Source organism: Tachysurus vachellii, chromosome 4 (assembly GCF_030014155.1).
Source record: "Tachysurus vachellii isolate PV-2020 chromosome 4, HZAU_Pvac_v1, whole genome shotgun sequence".
In the NCBI taxonomy this organism is placed as follows: Eukaryota; Metazoa; Chordata; class Actinopteri; order Siluriformes; family Bagridae; genus Tachysurus; species Tachysurus vachellii.
The window spans coordinates 20958623-20977627 of record NC_083463.1 but is presented as its reverse complement, the minus strand read 5'-3'; the positions used below and the strand labels follow the sequence as shown (position 1 = coordinate 20977627).

Genomic DNA, 19005 nt, shown 5'->3' with positions numbered 1-19005 from the left:
CCGTTAACGTTTAGGGTTTCTTCAGCTTTTTACTTCGGGTTGTAACGTTAATAATACGTACTTACTAACCAGTAGAGTTCTGGTAAACGTGGGCTCGTTCAGACGTGATGCTTGCTTGGTAGAATGCGACTCGCATTGCGTCTCTGCCTGTCGGAGATTTTTTTCTTATTTAAACCTTCAGCTGTCTCTAACCAGTAACCAGACACTGAGTGTCTGACACGTTTATTTCTGTATTTCATAAAAACATAAAGGTAGTAAGCTAGTGTTATAAATATTACAAATTAATTATTACCGGTTAAAGCCCCGCCCGTTTCAAAAACAAGCCCCACCCACTCCGAGTACGGATACAGATACAGATAATTCATATGGTTAACAGATACGGATACAGATACAGATAATGCTGTACTCGCTCATCCCTAATGTCTATATTCCTGTTTCCTGTTTCGCTCAGTGTTCTGCCCTGTTTTGCCTGCTTGTCTGTTTGCCTGTTTCTTGTTTTGGTTTATTAAAAGTTTAAATTGCATTTGGATCCTCACTCGCCTTTGCCTCACCGCGACACTGTTATTATGTAAGCATTGTAGAACGCTGCTGATTGACATGAATGATATTTTCTTTGAGATATTTTCAGTAAACAGGTCACAATTTTTTTTTAAATTGTCTTAAATTGTTTAGCAAATGTAAGAGTGTAAAGAGATCTCAAATAAATGAATGATTTGAAAGAGCTGGCTTGGGATCAGCCTTAGCCATAGGATGCATTTTCTCTGCGGGACATCGGGCACTGCGATAACACACATGAATTGTGTCAAACACGTGTTTTGTATTGTTACCTACAATCCGCTTTACTTAAGTGAATACATCACTCTGCCATTTATTCAATATGTTCTACAAAGCAGACATGCACAGAGCAATCCTCTGCCAGTACACCTCTCAACCTGTCAAAGACCATTTGCATGTGTATGAGAGATATGAGGAAGAGAGAGCGTGTGTAGGTTGAAGGGCCTTCACTTTATGCTCTGCTGAGAATGTGTTTGTGTCTGCATGCTTTTTGATAGGACACGTGATCTCAAGTGTCTTGTACACCAAAGGGAAGCGGTGGCACCATCTTGCCTTTGTGAGTGTGTCAAGCATGTTCCTCTGCAGTCTTGTGATAGCAGCATGCACTGTGGCAAAGGGGGAAATCAAGTCCACAGAGAAAGGCTAAGGAAAAACCTCTGTGCCTGCTGTGCTGTGCCAATCCAGTCCCCTTCACGCATGCCATTAGAGTGGTACAACATGGCCACTCGAAAAGCTAATCCTTAAGTCAGAGCTGCTTGCGTGCGTGATGGAGGGAAGTCAAATTTATCACCGGAAAGCTAGTCTCTTTTTGCCTAATTAATTAGGAACTTGCAGGAGGGCTGGTGGGATTCTGGGGGAGAGGCTGCTGGAGCACTTTGGCACTGTTCGCATTTGACTAATCAGAGAACTGGATGAGTAATGATCATTAGGAGAGTTCAAATAACGAGGAAGCGATGTAAAAAAAAAAAAAGCCACTGAGGAAAAGGTGGTGTAAAAGAATAGAACTGGAATCAAAGAAGCAGAAACATGAACAAGAAAATACCGAATTCTGCCTGGTGGCCCAGATGCATTAGGATTGTCACGTGTTGTACGTGTATGTCTGGTCATAGTTAAAGAAACATGCTGCCTAATAAGCAACTTGCTTTCTGATGGACTGTAGTGGGATATATTTACATTTACATTAACAAGCCCATACTGGTGGACTGGTTAAGCTAAATTGCTCCTGAATGAGAATATGTGTGCTGATGGTTGCCTGTGGTGTGTTGGTGTTCTATACAGGGTGCATTCCTGCCTTGTGCTATGTGTTCATGGTATAGACTCCAGATCCGCCATGACCCTGACCAGGATAAAGTGTTACTGAAGATGAATAAACTCCAGAGGAGATCGATTATTAAACCTTCGGGATGCTGGACACTTAAAAACGAATATTTAATCGAATAACTGTAGTCAGGACAGTCAGCAGAGGTTAAGGTGTCATGGTGAGTTGTGAGAAACAACAAACAATAAACACTCACCTTTGTTGGCACAGGCAATCCATTGCAATGGAGTGACATCGTAGTTATGCTGCCCCACAGAGAAGGTAAAAACCCGAACCTGTGTGAACAGAAAAGTCTTAAATATAAGGCTCTGAACTGAAACTAAAGTACTATAAATTACTATACTATTGTAGTAGTGTTACTATCAGGTTAAACCTAATATACAATATACTTCGTGTGCTGCATCAAATGTAAAGGCGTGATAAAGACATATGGGGATGGATCTGGGATTGATCGAGGTTGTTGAACAACGGTCAAGCATCTAAAATATCCAAAGTTTGTGCAAAGGGTTATCTGAAGAGAAACCTATATGAGAATCCTTAGGTCTTAGACTGAGAGGCAGGACGGAGTGACTTATTTCTAGCCATTGTGCATTATTTTGAACTGCTTCATCAACACAAGGACGTGTGGAGAGGGGATTCAGCATTTGGATTGATTGGCAGCACTACACTCACTGTTTTATTGGGCCAGTTGTACTTCTCGAAGACCTCTTGAGCTCGATCCTCTCCTCCGTCTGTGAACATCATTATCATCTTATTGCAGTTTGCCCTTGGAGCGTTGGTCTCCTGAGAGAAAAAAAGAAAAGAAGGTAAAATTGGAAAACAATTATCAATAATAATATAGACTCCATTCTCTAGATAAACAACCGACTGTACACTCGAGTACATCTGCATCGTAATGACAATGTTTTATCGTTCTCTCCCTCAGTCTATTAGAAAGATGGAGTGTCAGTGCGTGTGTTTCTAATCACATGTCTGCAATTGTGCCCAACTGCTGCCCGTTGTCCTATTTCTAAAGAGCTATCCAGAAGTCCCCTCTCTCTCCTGTCCAATCACGGCTGTCATTGACATTCGCCCGATGCCGCATCACTGACAAGATTCTAATAAAGATAAATAATACGGCTGCAATTACGCATTTCGTCTGCTTTCCTCTACGCCAATCAGGAGCGTCTGCCGCAGCGGGCAATGATTAAAATGCTTTAGTAGTTTTGGCTTGGGCTCCGATTAGAGTGACTGCTGAGTTTGGAGGGCGCTAAGGAGAGCACAAAGTGAGGCTGAAAGCTTGGCTCGCTCTCCCACTCTGTCAAACAGGCAGAGAATACAAATTCATCTGTGCGTCTGCAGCCCATCTCCTCGCAGCCGCTCTCATCAATCATACCATCAGCGTCTATTAGGGAGCCAGGTTTCACAAAACACACACGGATTTGTGGACATGCACCAATGATGCCAGCTCAGACGCCTATCCTCCTGCACATATACATGTACACAGACACAAACACGGTGATATTTGGACATGCACAAAATAACAAAAGTTCATGTTTTCTCTCGCACACTCACACACGGTATCTAAAAAAGTCACAGTGTAACGCTGTGAAAATTTGATAGAAATAGGGACCACAAAAAGTCCCATCCGAATATTTCATGCTTTTAAGGCATTTACACCCTCAAGAAATCAAGTACAAGTTTCAACGTTTTTACCCCCACTCAATAGCATTAAGTTTATTCTTACATAACACATAAATGGAACAATTTTTTTACAAAATTCTCCCGCCTTTCTTTCACTAATTTCCACTAAAGCACTATCTACACTCTTCTGCATACATTAACTCGCAGATGCCTGTGATTGGCTAGCGGTGTTGTGATTGACAGGCAGAGAGAGTGTGCATTCCCATTCCTTGCACCCAGAGGGCATGGACAATTTTGCTCTCTTGATTCCTGGCCACAGTTGACTGTGGCATCGCTGGGAAAGTAAATGTGGAGTATAGAAACTACAAGGGGTTCACTGATTTCTGGCCAGAAGTCTGTGGATGGAACTGTTTAAAAGGTTGCTCCAAAGTACACGACAACTACTATCTTTCTAAACACTATCTAAAGATAATATGCTTTACAGTTCCATTTCTTAAACTTTCTTAAAGGGAGGTATGTAAATTAAAATCAGGATTTATGTGTCTGTGTGTGAAAGTGTTTAATCTTACATTTAGCAGCTGCTCGAAGGCAAACTGAAAGCCAGATTTGTAGTCCGTCGTCCCCTTCGCGTCCATTTTCATCACCTTGTCTTTGAAGATCTTTTTGTTTTTCACGTTCGCTTGGACCAGCGTCTTAAAGCACGTGACCAGGAGGTCTGCCTTTTCATTAAACTATAAAAGAAAAAAAAAAAAAAAAAAAAAGGCAATTAAAAAGATTTCTTCCAAAGACTGAATATTTTATGTAAAAAAGCCATGCAACTTAGATCTGAGCATCATACCATTATAATCCATTCTGCTTTCAGTCACAATTGATTTGGTGTAAAAAAATGTTTCTTATACTTTATTATACTGTAAGAAAAAGTGAATGAATCAACTCACACCTGCATGTAAAGCACGTTAAATGGGAATTACAAAGACGTGTCTGTTTGTTCTTTCAGCACAGAAGACAGACGATCTCTATTCATGTGTCTATGTGTGTGTTTGTGTGTGTGCTCATGTGTAGCTCCAGTGCTGTCAGTTCTTATTGACTCACCTGCCCAGTAACACCTGCTACATGAGGCGGAGCATTGCTCTGTGTGCTGTGCGTGTGTGTGTGTGTGTTTGCGCGTGTGTGTGACAGTAAACACTAGGTTCTACAGAAGAGCTACTTGTGCATACTTATGATTAGTTCTGTGCTTTTCTGTGAGAATGTTTAAAGTCGTTTCTCTTTTGAAGGTCAAGCTGCAAATGGACTGACATTTTTGGGTTAAGGGGAAGGCGATTCATATATTAAAGTTGCACCGTGTTGACATTTCATTGTATGCACGACTGTGAATATAAAGAAAGTAAGACGCATACTGTACACACACACACATTTTAATACGGGTTTAAGACCTGAGTTTCTTTGATAAGGGCAGCAATGTGCACTGTGGTGTGTCAGATTACATTGTTCACATTGTGTGGTCAAAGCTGAGACAAAAATACAGTCAGTCAGAGCCACAGATTGGTTCCTCCTCAAGAATGATTTTTAACATATAGGAAGTTGTTGTGAAAGGGTTTTTCTTTTCCGAGGAATGTATTCTTCAATCATCCGTTTTAACGGAGGTCTTCCAGGTCTTTTTTGTGGTGCTGTGTTTTTTATGAATCGCCAAATTGCCTATTTGACCACTTTCTGCTGTCACTTTTGTATTTCATCATAATGATGGCCTCCTTCCCTTCCCTTCTCTTCCCACATTCAGAGTTCCCATGTACAACTTATTGAATTCAGCTTCCGATCTTTTGACCTTCTCAATGAGGAGCCAGGCCACAATTGACCATGAAGCTGCTTATCATTCGACTGTCTGATTACTTTTGTTCATGCAATGATAATGCAATATCTTCATGAATTAAACCCTAAAGTCTCCCCTTTACACCTTGATTGCTTCATTTCAGATCCATTGCAGTAGAGTCCAGTGGCAAAATGAGGAAAACTGTGTATCGCTGTCCAAATACCTATGGACCCAGCTGTATATACATCAGTGTTGAATACACACACTACACAGTTGTGTTGTATTTGTTTAAGTCAAGTCAAGTCAAGAAGGTTTTATTGTCATTTTAACCATATAGAGCTAATGTTTCTCCAGAACCACGGTGCTAAATAAGACAACACACATCTGAAGGAATGAAAAGGAGTTGTCCTAGCCACATAAAGTGCATAGTGTGCAAACTAGTGCAAAATCATACAACATCACAAAAATGTCATTATTAGTACTGTCATTAATGTGGACTATGTGAAAACCAACCTGTACTTAAATTCTTTACAGTTGGGGAGGTAAAATTTGCTACATGCTCTGTGTGTGTGTGTGTGTGTGTGTGTGTGTGTGTAAGTCTGTGTCCTTACCTGTGCTACATTTACATAATCATCATCAGACAGTGTGTCCAGCATCTCAATCACAGAGGTCTTCATCAGCTTCAAAGTCAGTCCACTTACGCTGCCGCTCCTACACGAACACACACACACAATCACACACACACACACACACCATACAATGCATATTGTATACGAATAGAATTTAAAAAAATCCCTGTATACAGCAATCATACGATTTCAATTAGAAGTACATTAGGCCGTGTGCCATAAACAAGTCATTAGAACACACATTTTTCATTTTCTCACAAGCCATTTGCCTTGTAATCGCAGCATGAGAAAACATATGGACCAAAAAGCTGTTGCTAAGCAGCACCTGTTGCTAAGCATCCTGCGTCGCTGTTTCTCGACCGTGTCCATCAAACCCGAGTTCCCAAGCATGTGTCATTGTCACAATAGCAAAGAGAGGAGATAGGTGCCCTGTCTACATCTCAGAAATGCAGAGGAAATTCAGAAGTACTTGGTTCAAACGGGACTTAACAACCAAACCTTCGGCGGCTGTCAGATCCAGACGGCTTTGTTGTAGCGAAGGAAAAATCAGAGAATGTGGACACACGACCATTTTCAGACTGAGCTGTACAAGCCATGCCTTTTTCCCCCCTAGTATTGTATGTGGAGGATAAACTGAATGATTAAACTAAAAATCGTTAAGACTTCTTTTATACTGTATATCTCAAATGATTTAATCGAATCGGTTCGTGTCATTTTCATGTTGTGTCTCAGAATATAAACTTTCACTTTTTTTTTTTTTTTTTGCATTACCCTCTGCATTCTGCATTCCTGTAGTATGTGCACTGTAGTATGCTGTAACGGATCATTTATTTTTAGGTACTAAGATCTTTCAGGTGAAAAGACAACAGTATTTGTATTCCAGTCAAGATTCCTTTGAGCAAAGAGATCTCTGAATCTTTGAAAGAGCACATTTGCTGAAGGATGGAGGGACTGTTTCATTTTACACCTAATCACTGTAAAGCCATGGGCGAACCAGAGAAATTCCCAGAGGGAAAAGGAAGCAGCAGCTCTGCTTTGGCTTAGGTCACTGACAATAAGGTCTGATTTAAGCAGGATTACAAAACACACCTGCACCTGATTTCAGCCAGGAATAAAGCCTTTAAAACAGTTTGGGTTTAACCATTTTTATTTCTATTAAAGATTATATAGAAGACTAATTCTTGCCATAGTGTTTGAGTTACGACAAGACACGTCGGGTTTCACTTCTTGTCAGCCAAGAGCAGTAACGGCGGCTACGGTGGGCGCGGGCTCACTGAAACTGAACAGGTGAAGATTGGATAAAGAGCAGTTACTGTAGTCTTCCTGTCAGCTCGTACCTGGTCATTCTCTGACTTCTCTCATCAACAAGAGAGAAGTTTCTGCCTACAAAACTGCTGCTCACTGGACGTTTCAGACCAGCCTGACTGGAACTAACAGCAATGCCACAGTTAAAATCACAGTGATCACATTTTCCTCATTCTGATGATTGATGTGAACATTCACTGAAGATCCTGACCTGTATATGCACGATTTTATGCACTGTGCTGCTGCCACTTGATTGACTGATAGCTGTAGCTTTAAGTACTGCGAAACTGGAAATTCTTCAACTTTGCATTTAGCCGGCTTAGGAATAATGGCTATGTCAATCCCTCAAACTGATCCAAAAAAAAATGATAGGAACACTTAACTCGCACACTGAATCTTGATGAAAAAGTTGAAAATATTTCCTTGTATACATTGTGTCATTTGTTGAGAACAAAAGGATGTGACGATGGTTAATGGAACCCAAAATCATTAACCCACTGAGGGCTGGATTCAAGAATCACACCAAAATGTAAAGAAATAAAGTTACAGGGTGATCCACCTTGGATGAATTCCTCACACATGCTGTATGTACTCCTGGCAACATCTGGGCATGCTCCTGATGAGATAGCTGATGGTGTCCTCCTCCCAGAATCTCCTCCCAGACCTGGATCAGGGCATCAGTGAGCTCCTGGACAGTCTATGTGGTGCTACTTGGCGGTTTCGGATGCTCTGGTACATAACATCCCAGAGATACTCAATTGAATTGAAAGTAAGGGCCAGTCAATGGCACAATGCCTTTATCATCCGGACACTGCCTAGTGCACCAAGATCTGACAGTGAGGATTTCATCCTGGTACCTAACAGCAGTAAGGGTACTAGTGGCTAGCATGTGGAGGTCTGTGCAACCCTCCAAGAATATTCCTCCTTACATAATCACTAACCCACCACCAGTCAAGCTGGATGATGTTGCAGGCAGCATATCGTTCCCCGGCATCTCCAGACTCTTACTCTGTCTTTAAGTCACATGTCTGTCTGCTCAGTGTGAACCTGCTCTCATCCCTGAAGAGAACCGGGCACCGATCATTCATTCAGCAGGCATCCAGCACCTGAAGTACCTTCAGTATATGCCACTCAGTGCACCATACACATTATTTCTATTCTATAACCGCTGCAGATTTATCAACAATTCAATAGAATTTTACAAGGTTAATCCAATTTTTCATTGGGAGTAACAACTAAAAGATATTTATTTATGGCTTTAAAGAAAAAAAAATCCAACAGGTGGCACTAGAGCACCACAGCCATTTCTGTATCAGTGTGTGTTTTTGCCCAAAGTGTAAGGGTGAGAAGCGTGTGTGTGTGTGTATGCTTGTGTGTGTGGTGGGAATACTTACACATCCACAATGATGACCATATCTTTAGGAGAAGAGGCGCCCTGAATGTACCTGTTAACACAGAAATGAAAGTAAAAATTGGTTTTCAGATACGACAAACCCATTTAACCGACTTCTATACTTGTTACCTTCAGGCCGTAAATGTAATGCATTCTAAACCAACAAAGCTGTTGCACCTCAGACTCCGACACTAGACTATGCAGCAGAGGTCAGAGAACAAGGACATGTTATTATTGATGTGGAACACCACTTTTACATGGTGCTGCTGGTGTGTTATTTGTTTTCTGTTTGTGTGTGTGTGTGTGTGTGTATCTTAACAAACTGGTAAAGATCTGTACTGAATATTGGAGTAGCATCGCTCAGCTGACAAACATGTGCATTGCTTTCGTGCAAAATCATTAAGTTACATGAGTAGGTTGTTGCAATATTTTGATATAAATATAAATATATATTTCTGTAAAGCTGCTTTGCGACATGAGTGCATTTGTTTAGTCCAGCTGGTGTGGGTACTTGTACGTAGAAGTTTATTGTATAATAAAGCTACTTAAAGTGTTCCTCTTGTGATTAATCTTGATCTTGCTAAAAGTGAGTGAGTCGATGAGACGGATACGAGTTATGAAATGAAATGTGTATTTCTGGACATACGTATATTGAAAGATAAAAGTAAAAACTAAATGAAAAAAAAGATTTAGAATTCAGTGGTACAGAAGCACAGTGGGTTCAGCCTGCGTAGACGTTCACAAGTCTTCACCGTGTCCAGTCCAGCCGGTTTCTCTCAGATTTTCCTCTCACCTTCCAAAAACAGGTAAAACACTTATGCTAAAATTGTCAGTAGTTTTAAACGGACTACTGCAATTCGAGGGTGTTCCCGGGACAGGAAATTCACTCCAAATCCACTGCAATGCTGGCCAGGATAAAGCACTTGCTGAAGATGAACGAACAAATATATTTCGATATTATTCCTTGTTGCCGATGTTTATTTCAAAGCAGGAAATATGCAATTGTTATTCCATTTTAGTACTTAAAGCCATAATGTAGTACTTAAGATGGTGAATCATTAGGTCAATAAATCCATATCTGTAACTGTCTTTACACAAGACTGCTCCATATGGAGCTTGTTTGGCATGAAACTCTGGACCGGGTCAGATAACTGTGCTCAGTGCAGCAGAACCACTTCGATGGGAGACTTTAATGACATATGCATGGACCAAATGATGAGCAAGGCCGTTAACCCTCAATTGCTCAGTTGTATAATGCAAATGTAAATGTAAATGTACATAGCACTAGCTTTTACATTCTTTCACTGGCTTAGAGAAAACACCTAAGACACTTTGACTAATTGAGCTACAATGTCAAAAGGAAAAAAAAAAATCCATTTTCTATATCTTTAGAATGGAAAGAATTATCTATTATATACTGAACATAAACCACAGCCTCACTTCCTGTTTTCAATGCAGCCTTTTAAGAGTCTTCCGATTCCCGATTTAGTTGTACAGATATAAAAAATGAATCATAATCCTGCCATGAAGGCATGAAGCAGCTGAGTAGAGAACTACTTTTACCATCTTCATCAACAGATAACAGTTTATTTTAGCTAACCGAAGGTGCCGTCGGAGCAAATCAGCATCTTCCCTGCTTACAACAACAGCAACATTAAAAAAAAACTGGACAGGGTTGGCTCTCGTCAATGCGCAGACAAAGCTATTAGGCGGTCTGTCCATCTCCTGACATTTTTGTGCTGGCGTTAGCACATTGCGCTCTGGAGGAAGAGGGCCTTGTCTCCTGATGATACGAAGACAGTGAGAGATATGCGGAACCGGTAGAGAAAAAAACGAGAAGGACCTAAACTGTGTCTGTCCACAACTGATATACGGTGACATATAGACTTGGATAGAAGGAAAGACAAAAAAGGGAGGAAAAAAACATGGACAGATTTTTCCATAAGCAATTAAAAACACATTACGCATGACACCGTCGGGGCTGAGAGCCTGATGGATGCGAGCTATGTGTTTGGTATCGCTGTCGTCAGAGGAAAACTGGCAAATATTGTACTGCTTCTGTATTGTGAGTTATCGGATCGTCATGGGAGCCGTCTGAGCTGCTATGATAGAATACCAGAGGCTTTCTCAATTACCTGGGGTCTCATCCATGATAATTAGCCTGCTGACCTGACGTGAAGCTCAGCCAAGCCTCCAAACCCGCACCGTGAACCCTTAACTCTGAGGCAAAGCTAGCTCGTAGCATCACTCGAGAGCTCAAGGCTTTGAAGGAGGACCGCTGTGGTGAGGAGAAGGCACGCAGTTGAATTACTGTAGGATCCTCGTTTTGAATATGCTCAGAGTTTGGGGGGAGGAATAAGAGATGGATGAAGGAATTCAATTATTTCTGATAATAGCGAGTGCAACATCAAAGTTAGGCCATCCACGAGTTTCTCGTGATCTGCATTGACATTCAGAAAACGGCACACCGTAGCCATGAAGCGTGTTGGCTCAACTTTTATCAGTTTAATTAGCGAAATCTTTCATTTCGACGCACCACGGTGTGTGTGTGTGTGTGTGTGACGGAGGGGGTGATGGGGTGTGCCTGTGCATACTACACACACGCATCTACACACTCGATGAGCTCTGATATGGCTCTGATACGGTCTGCAAAAAAATTATGGCACTATATGGTTCCATTTGTTCAGTATTTCTTAAAATAAGATTCTAATTAAACACATATAAGAATTTTTTTACAAATTTACAAGTTTACAAATTACATGCTGGAAAAAATCCAGAACGTTTAATTCTAAAAACAAGAAGGCAAAGAAGAGGGGAAAAAAAAAAAGCTTAAAAATGAATAGAAGTGTCTTCTAGACTGAATAATCTTAAATTTGAATAATAATAATAATCATCTTATAATCAGAACTATTTGATATATTTGCCAGCAGTCCAAAAACCATCATTTGACTCTAATTTCATCTGGCAGTTTGTGTTTTGTCAGAGCCGCAGCGAGACAACGCTGCATCCGCACCACCCCAGCATTATAATCACTTCCCTATGCCATTAATTCTGCTGATAATCCTAGACAATTATCCCAATTTCCTTATAAACCCTAACTCCTTAGAAAGCTGTTGTTATTTGAGAACGGCTCAAAAGCAATTACACTCTAGTGACTCTTTTTCCATATGAAAACTCACGACTGATCGGTGAGCTGTTAATCCTTGAACGGGTGCGTTTCCCTGTTAGACGCCGTTATACTTTAACGTTTATGTTCGTTTAGATGAGCGCTGATCAGCTCGAATCTTCTGTAGGATCAAACTAATTACACACGGACACACGGGAAAATAAAACAGGGATTCGTGGAGAGGTGATAAAGCTCTGTGAATGTCGTGGGCTGTGATGAAATGAGATGGAACAAGCGCACCCTGTGGTGCTTCCGCTTAGCCGTGCAGAAGTGCAAACACCCGCTGTGCTGCAGACTCTCTGCTGCACCCTGAGCCACCTGTGGCTGGAGGTCCTGCTACCAGTGGCAGAGAAGTGCAGCTTGTGACTATGACACCGTTTAGAGAATACATTCAGACGTCGCTTCTGACGCGAAATGAATGCTGGATATCCTGCATCGTTCTTTCTTTACAGATGTTATTGAGGAGAAAAGAGTTGGAATTTTCCCTTCATGATAAATGATGGATTCTTCCGCCTGGTATCTAAAATGCTGGGCTAGGATCCCTGAGTTATTTCAGCTCTGTTGTATCTCATCCTGTCCCTCTTTGTACCGACTATATGATATTTCCAGTAGACGTCCCCCGTTTGATGTCCTTCAACTGAACACTGTTCTGGCTTTTGAATAGCTTTCGCATTGTTCTAGGCCTTGGTTTTCTGCTTATTTTGAGCATGGTGATGGCTAATAGCCAGTTCTCGTGATCTAATGCAACTGCAGTGTTGGCTACAACGCTCGCCTCCTGGGCCTGATCCAGCAATCCACTCTTGTGAATATGGCTTTTATGTCCGTGCCACAAAAAACCTTCATAGACACTGATTTTTTTCCCCTTCATTATGCTAACAATCTGAGTAAGTGGAAGGCTTACTTATTGCCCTGTATAATGTAAAATGATGGGTTATGAAATCTGATATTAAGAATATCAATTAAGATGCCTCTTAGTGTTATTATTTATCATAACAGAAGGTAGGGTTTTCCATTGCAAACAGAGTATTAAAACAAATGCAGGGTAGATATTAAACTGGGCTGAACATATTTGATCAGCAATAATACGTTCACTGACAGCAAAAAAAAAACAAAAGAAACATCTCACATATTGAAAGTTTGGCTAGTTAAGGATAAAGATAAATCCTCGAGTCTGAACGTCTGCGTAAAAAGGTGATTTTCCTAAAATAATCCCATTACTATGTCTTCGCCAGAATTAAGCCGAGTTTACGCTGTGAGATTTCAGTCGTCTTTTAAGATTACCATTTGTCACGCTGTACGAGATGATCTCAATAAAATCTAAACTGAATTCTAGAACGTCGGATTTTAGGACGATGCTCCTTTAATGATAGACGTGAGATTAAAGAAAACCACTACATTCTGCTGTCAGTGCGCTAATCAGCGTAATCCAGGCTCGAACGAAATAATATGCTTGTATAAACAGCAACATTCCCCTTGGTGTTATGACTGCGGTATTATATGTAGCGGAAAACATTAAAAAAAAAAAAACATTTTAAAAGGTAACGAAGAGGACGTGTGGAGCCATTCATGGCTTGGGAAAAAAGGACAGCGTGAAATGTTCATTATTTAAAGTGAGCCTGAGGTTATAGGGACATTTGTATTCATTTGGTAAGCAAATGTAGTAAGTGATGGTAATGTTATATTAAAAGAATTGTGAATGATTCAAGTGATTCACTCAAAGTGAGTCATTCACTTAAACATTTATAGCAGTGCTGTGAGTTCGGAGTAATCCTAAGCAATGTTTTTACCGCTGGCTTTTAGATGAGTGCCGTATTCACACTTCAACAGAGATTTTCTACCTCAACCTGCCAGACTGAACCACACAATACTGTACTGTATGTTTCAATTTTACAATAGTTTCTATTGCCATCCTTTAAGATTTGAAGAGAATACATTTTCAGAGTTAAGGCTACTGTTACTATATTCGAAATCATCAGCACAATGCCACTAAAGCTAAGATGTCCTCAACCTCAGAACTTTCTGCAACCAAGCCTGCTGCATCCAGATGTGCTGTTTCTGCATGGCTTGCACTCTTTAATTACCCCTCCACCATGGCCCAGAGACGCCATTCCTTCCCAGCCATTACGCAGACTCCCCAGTGCCTGAATCAGGTGACGCACAGATGGGCCTGGCTGGTGCCACTACAATCCTGGTCCCCTGTTCTCCCAGAGCGCTCTCTCTCTCTCTCTGTCTCTCTCGCTCGCTCACACACACACAGCGCTCCAGCACTCGGCCAGAAACACACAATAAAGCCAATGTGCAAAAGCTGCGCTGTGTAGCTTACTCTCTAACATAGCTAGCTGGTATCGTGGACATCTGCTGTTTTGTAAATCTAACACATGACATGACATGAGATGAGATCAGATGAGATCAGATGAGAGGAGATGTGATGAGATGAGATGTGATGGATCGAACGTGACGGCACTCACAGGGAAAAAACAACATACAAGATACTGTAAACAATGATTTTGAGAATGAATAAAAAAAAGAAACTGAAAATCTAAACTGTACCTTTGTGCTGTATTGTAATATGTAGAATACAGTATATACCATCCACCTGGAACATAATGCACCTTGAATAGATTTAATCAGCACAATGTATTCCATGTGACGAGTTCCAGTACACACAAGACACATTAAAGGTAAAGGTGTACAATGCAAAAAAAACCACGACCACAAGCATTGGTCCAGTGAGAGTGTAGACATTAAACTAACAGCATTTAATATGAGACTAACACTGACCTTGACTCAATAAAATCAAGGGAAATTTAATATTCATATGTGCATGATCATATGTATTCCACGTCACATACAATGCTCACACTGATGTACTATTTATTGAAAAGCCACAGAGATGTTATCGGTGGGGAAATTCGGGCCACATATATATGTAATGACCTTCTTTTTTTATTTCTTGCTAGATGCCGGGCCTGGAAAAGTGAAACCTAATCACGGTCTGCCGTTTTTGGATGATGAAAAAAACATTTCAGAGGAATACAGAGCAGAAGTAAAAGCAGGGATTGACACGTCAATGTGCACCTTTTTTTTATTGCATGGCAGCCTCTGGAATGAGGTGTTGCAATTCAAAAGCCAATTTTATGGTCATCATGGGTACATATATATATATATATATATATATATATATATATATATATATATATATATATATATATATATATATATATATATAAACGTGTGTGTTACCTCTGAAAGCAGGAGAATGCTCACAGGCACTGTGACCTGTCAAGTATTTATGAATCTCAATGTCTTCATGTCTCTGTTCCTATTCTCTCTAGTTCAAATGAGTATGTTAAGAAATGAGCCAATTACTGATGCTAATGTGCTCAGGTGACACACGAACCTGCCGAGTTACAAGTAATACGAATGTGTGTGTGTGTGTTTGTGTGCGAGTATATATAAGAGATAAGCTATGTTTGGACAGCGTGTGTGAGTGAGAGATACAGCATGGCTTTCACAAATCTGTACGACGGTATAGACGCTCAGATGGGGTTATTATTACTTTATGACACTCTGCTTTTCGTCTGCATTCACCATCTGGATAAAAATGTAATTACGATGAAAATATGAGAATATGTTGAGCAGCTATTGAAGAGAAATGATGCCTCAGTTTTATTTAACCCAATGTATGTTGGTAGATTAGGACTGAGGTCTCCGTTTACCTCTCAGTAATATGAAAATGATAAAAAAAAAAAGAAAATAATAATAATAAAAAAAATATTGATTTCTGGGTAAATACTTAATATTGATGGAAAACATTTTAGTGTCTGCTGAAAGATTTTACACTGACATATTAAAAAAAAAAGAACTACAAAAAATAAACTACAGGATGCTGTTAAAGCATGCTTATTAAATATATACTGGTATATGTATATATCTCAACATTTCCTTTTTTTCTCCTCTGAGTAGCTGATAGATGCAGCAGTAAAATATCTTGCCGTTAAATTCATTCCAAGATTTGTATTACATAATCTGTATGATATTTTATACACACGATTTTTTTCCATTCAGTACAGTATGTTTACAGGTGACCAAATAATCTCTTATTTATATTGAGAGATTAATGGGATTTAAAGCCGTCAGGTAAACATCTCGATTGATCTGAAGGAAATTCCGAGCAGACTGATAAGGGTGGTGTCGGTTTGATCTGGTAAATAGGTAAAAGATTTGCCATGTAAACATTAGATACAATATTTTCTCAATCACGTTTTAAAAGACCTTGCGCAGATGTGCAGTGCAGTGGTGTGAATGCGACGACAGCTGCTCGGTGCTTGTGCGGAGGTTTCGACGGAATATCTGTAATGTACACGTCAGCTAATATTTGAATCGGATTGGGATGTTTAGGGTACAAAATAAACAGTATTCTCAAAATCTGCAATCGATTTGTGCATATAAACAAAGTTAGTCAAGCTCTAAAACCAAAAACACAACATATTGTTTTGAACATTAATTCTACGATGCAGGTAAGATTGTGGCATGAAGTGGTTTAGTGCAGTTTTATCAGCTTCCTGCTGAAAGTTATATCTTCCATTTCTTTACCTTTCTGAGAAAGACACAGAGCTAAAGGACAGATAAGCTGAGCCCCAGGCTCCATTTTGTTTCTGGCTATGACATTTTGAAGCCATGGCTCTGGGTGGGTTTGAGCAGCTGCCATAATATTTATTGAGGAGCCAGATTGACTTTTCTCAGAAAATCAATATCTGCTTTCGGGCTGCTCTGCTGAGCTGAACCGCTCAAATAGCATCTCTGTAACACTTGGCTAGCAGAAATTGCCTCTGACTCTATATTTCTCCTTCAAATTTTCTCTCTCTCTCTCTCTGATATATATACAGTATATACTGCTAAATCCTCAGTTGTTTAAAGGAGACTCTTTCTCTGTCTGTCTGCCTGTCTCTCTTTATCTCGCTGTCTGTCTGTCGGTCTCTCTTTTTCCCTCTCTCTCTGTCTGTCTCTTTCTTTTCTCTCCGTCTGTCCGCCTCTCTCTCTTTTTCTCTGTCTGTCTGCCTCTCTTTCTCTTTCTCTCGCTGTCTGTCTGTCTCTTTTTCTCTGTCTGTCTGCCTCTCTTTCTCTTTCTCTCGCTGTCTGTCTGTCTCTTTTTCTCTGTCTGTCCCTTTCTTTCTCTCCCTCCATCTTTCTCTCTCTTTCTCTCCCTCCCACTTCTCCCTCTTTTCTCACTCTCTCTCACCTTTCCCTTCTCCCCTCTCTCGCTAACCATTGCCGACACAGGTTATTATGGAGGCATGTTAATAATTAACGTGAGAGAACTGCAGACAATTAAACCTGTTGACTGGCCCATTAATTTTCCCGCTTAGAGTTACGAGTGAAATCAGAGGGGGAAAGGTGGTGCGTTATAGCCGGCTAATCGGTTTGTTTCCATCTCTTCCATCTCACAGGAGACAGAGAAACAGGAAATGCATGTGCCAAAAAGAGTGCTCCAGCTCATAACTCACTCAGAACTAATTTGACTCCAGCCAGAGTTCCCACATGTTTAAGGAAATGTCACAGTTCCCACATGTTTTCCTGGATAGTTTCTATGACGCATACATGTACAGTAGCTATGGCTTCGGGAAAGATGTCATAGAGTGAATCGGATTAAATTCAGCAATACAGAAACTCTCCCAGCGCTTTACTGACTGAGTGAACTACACAAGAACCCAGACCTCAACTATCATTTAATCACGAGGCTGACTGACATATTAGAGGTGAAACAACAGACTTACTGAGACAGAAGAGTTTGTTAGTTTACATGGATGGTTAATGTTAGGTATTGAACGAACAAAATCACCGGCATTATTTTATTTATTCCACATCTCAGACTAATGAATTAATAGCCGGATAAAACAGACGTGCACGCTTTACAATTTCATGACCTCGATTTAGTATCACATGACTACATTCATTTGTGTGCTCAATTAACTGCTTGTGCATGATAATAAAAAAATAAAATAATAAAGTAGGTTAGAAGGCATATTATTAAATTAACCTGCATTGGCAGTGTGATCATGCAGCAATATACTGGAAATATGCTAGAATTTGCTTGTCATCTTCCTGTTCAGAATTCACAGTATGTTTATTTTTAACGTTTAAATTGCAGTTGATTTGATTTTATATTGTATTACATTTTCTTCTTCTTTGCATTGTCTAAATTGAAGTACTTTAAGATCTATCGGATAACCTTGTCTCAGACGCATACAATGCTATGTACACGTGTGAACGAGGTCAAGTTGTGAGACTGATCAATCAAACATTTGGAAATGGCTTGGGATGAATATGACCTTGTGAAGTGTTCCGAAGCATCTCGGACTACATCCTTGCCCTAGCCGAAACATCCGTGAACATTGTAAGACTGTAAAAATTGTGCAGAAACGGCAGACCATGCAATTCAATCATCTGAAACAGCTCACATGTACATACAAAAGTAATAAAAGTGTGTGATACCAGTCCTCCTGTGGAAACTATGAATGAGATCTGTGCCAGCATTAATAATGCCAGGTAGTAAGGGCTAAAGCAGGTCATTTCAGACGGACGCTAAAGCCAGGTGTGAACAAAGTCATGGATTTGTCTAACTGTTCAACCAAAGAATAGAAAGAAATCAAGAATACACCAACAAAACAAGTGCAATATGGCCAAAAAGGAAGAAAAAAAAACAAAACAAAAAAAAAAACAAAAAAAAACAATTAGATCAGAATTTAACCTTTCATAACTATACTGTACACTGTATCTGTCTATCTATGAGATATATCTGTCCGCTGTCCATCCATCCATCCATCCATCCATCCATCCATCCATCCATCCATCCATCTATCTATCTATCTATCTATCTATCTATCTATCTATCTATCTATCTATCTATTAAATTGTATTTTATCATATGCACAGATAAGTCACATGTGGTGTCATTTCTTACAGCACTGACATTACAGATGGCTTTGGACTTCAGAGACCTGCCTTGTCTCGCTTCCTGCTGTAACTAAGTATAGCCTAACATTAGAACTCCAATTCATTATTCTGCAAATCACATTACCCTCTCATCTACAACTGCACTTCAAGTAAGACTTTTGGATTAGACGTCTTAAATGAAACTAATTTCAATTATTATTATTATTATTATTATTATTATTATTATTATTATTATTATTATTATTATTATTA

General features: G+C 40.0%; 1 protein-coding gene across 2 annotated transcripts in view; it reads right to left on the bottom strand.

The window, feature by feature from the left end:
• The window catches only part of cacna2d2a (calcium channel, voltage-dependent, alpha 2/delta subunit 2a), a 208094-nt gene that overhangs the window by 34321 nt on the left and 154768 nt on the right, over positions 1-19005 (bottom strand). For both annotated transcript variants that reach the window (XM_060868309.1, XM_060868310.1), the window contains exons 9-13: positions 8632-8682; positions 5915-6014; positions 4066-4227; positions 2546-2656; positions 2070-2148 (exon numbers count right to left, since the gene is read on the bottom strand). In XM_060868309.1, coding sequence (XP_060724292.1) covers positions 2070-2148; positions 2546-2656; positions 4066-4227; positions 5915-6014; positions 8632-8682 — 503 coding nt within the window. The remainder of the gene's footprint in view (positions 1-2069; positions 2149-2545; positions 2657-4065; positions 4228-5914; positions 6015-8631; positions 8683-19005) is intronic.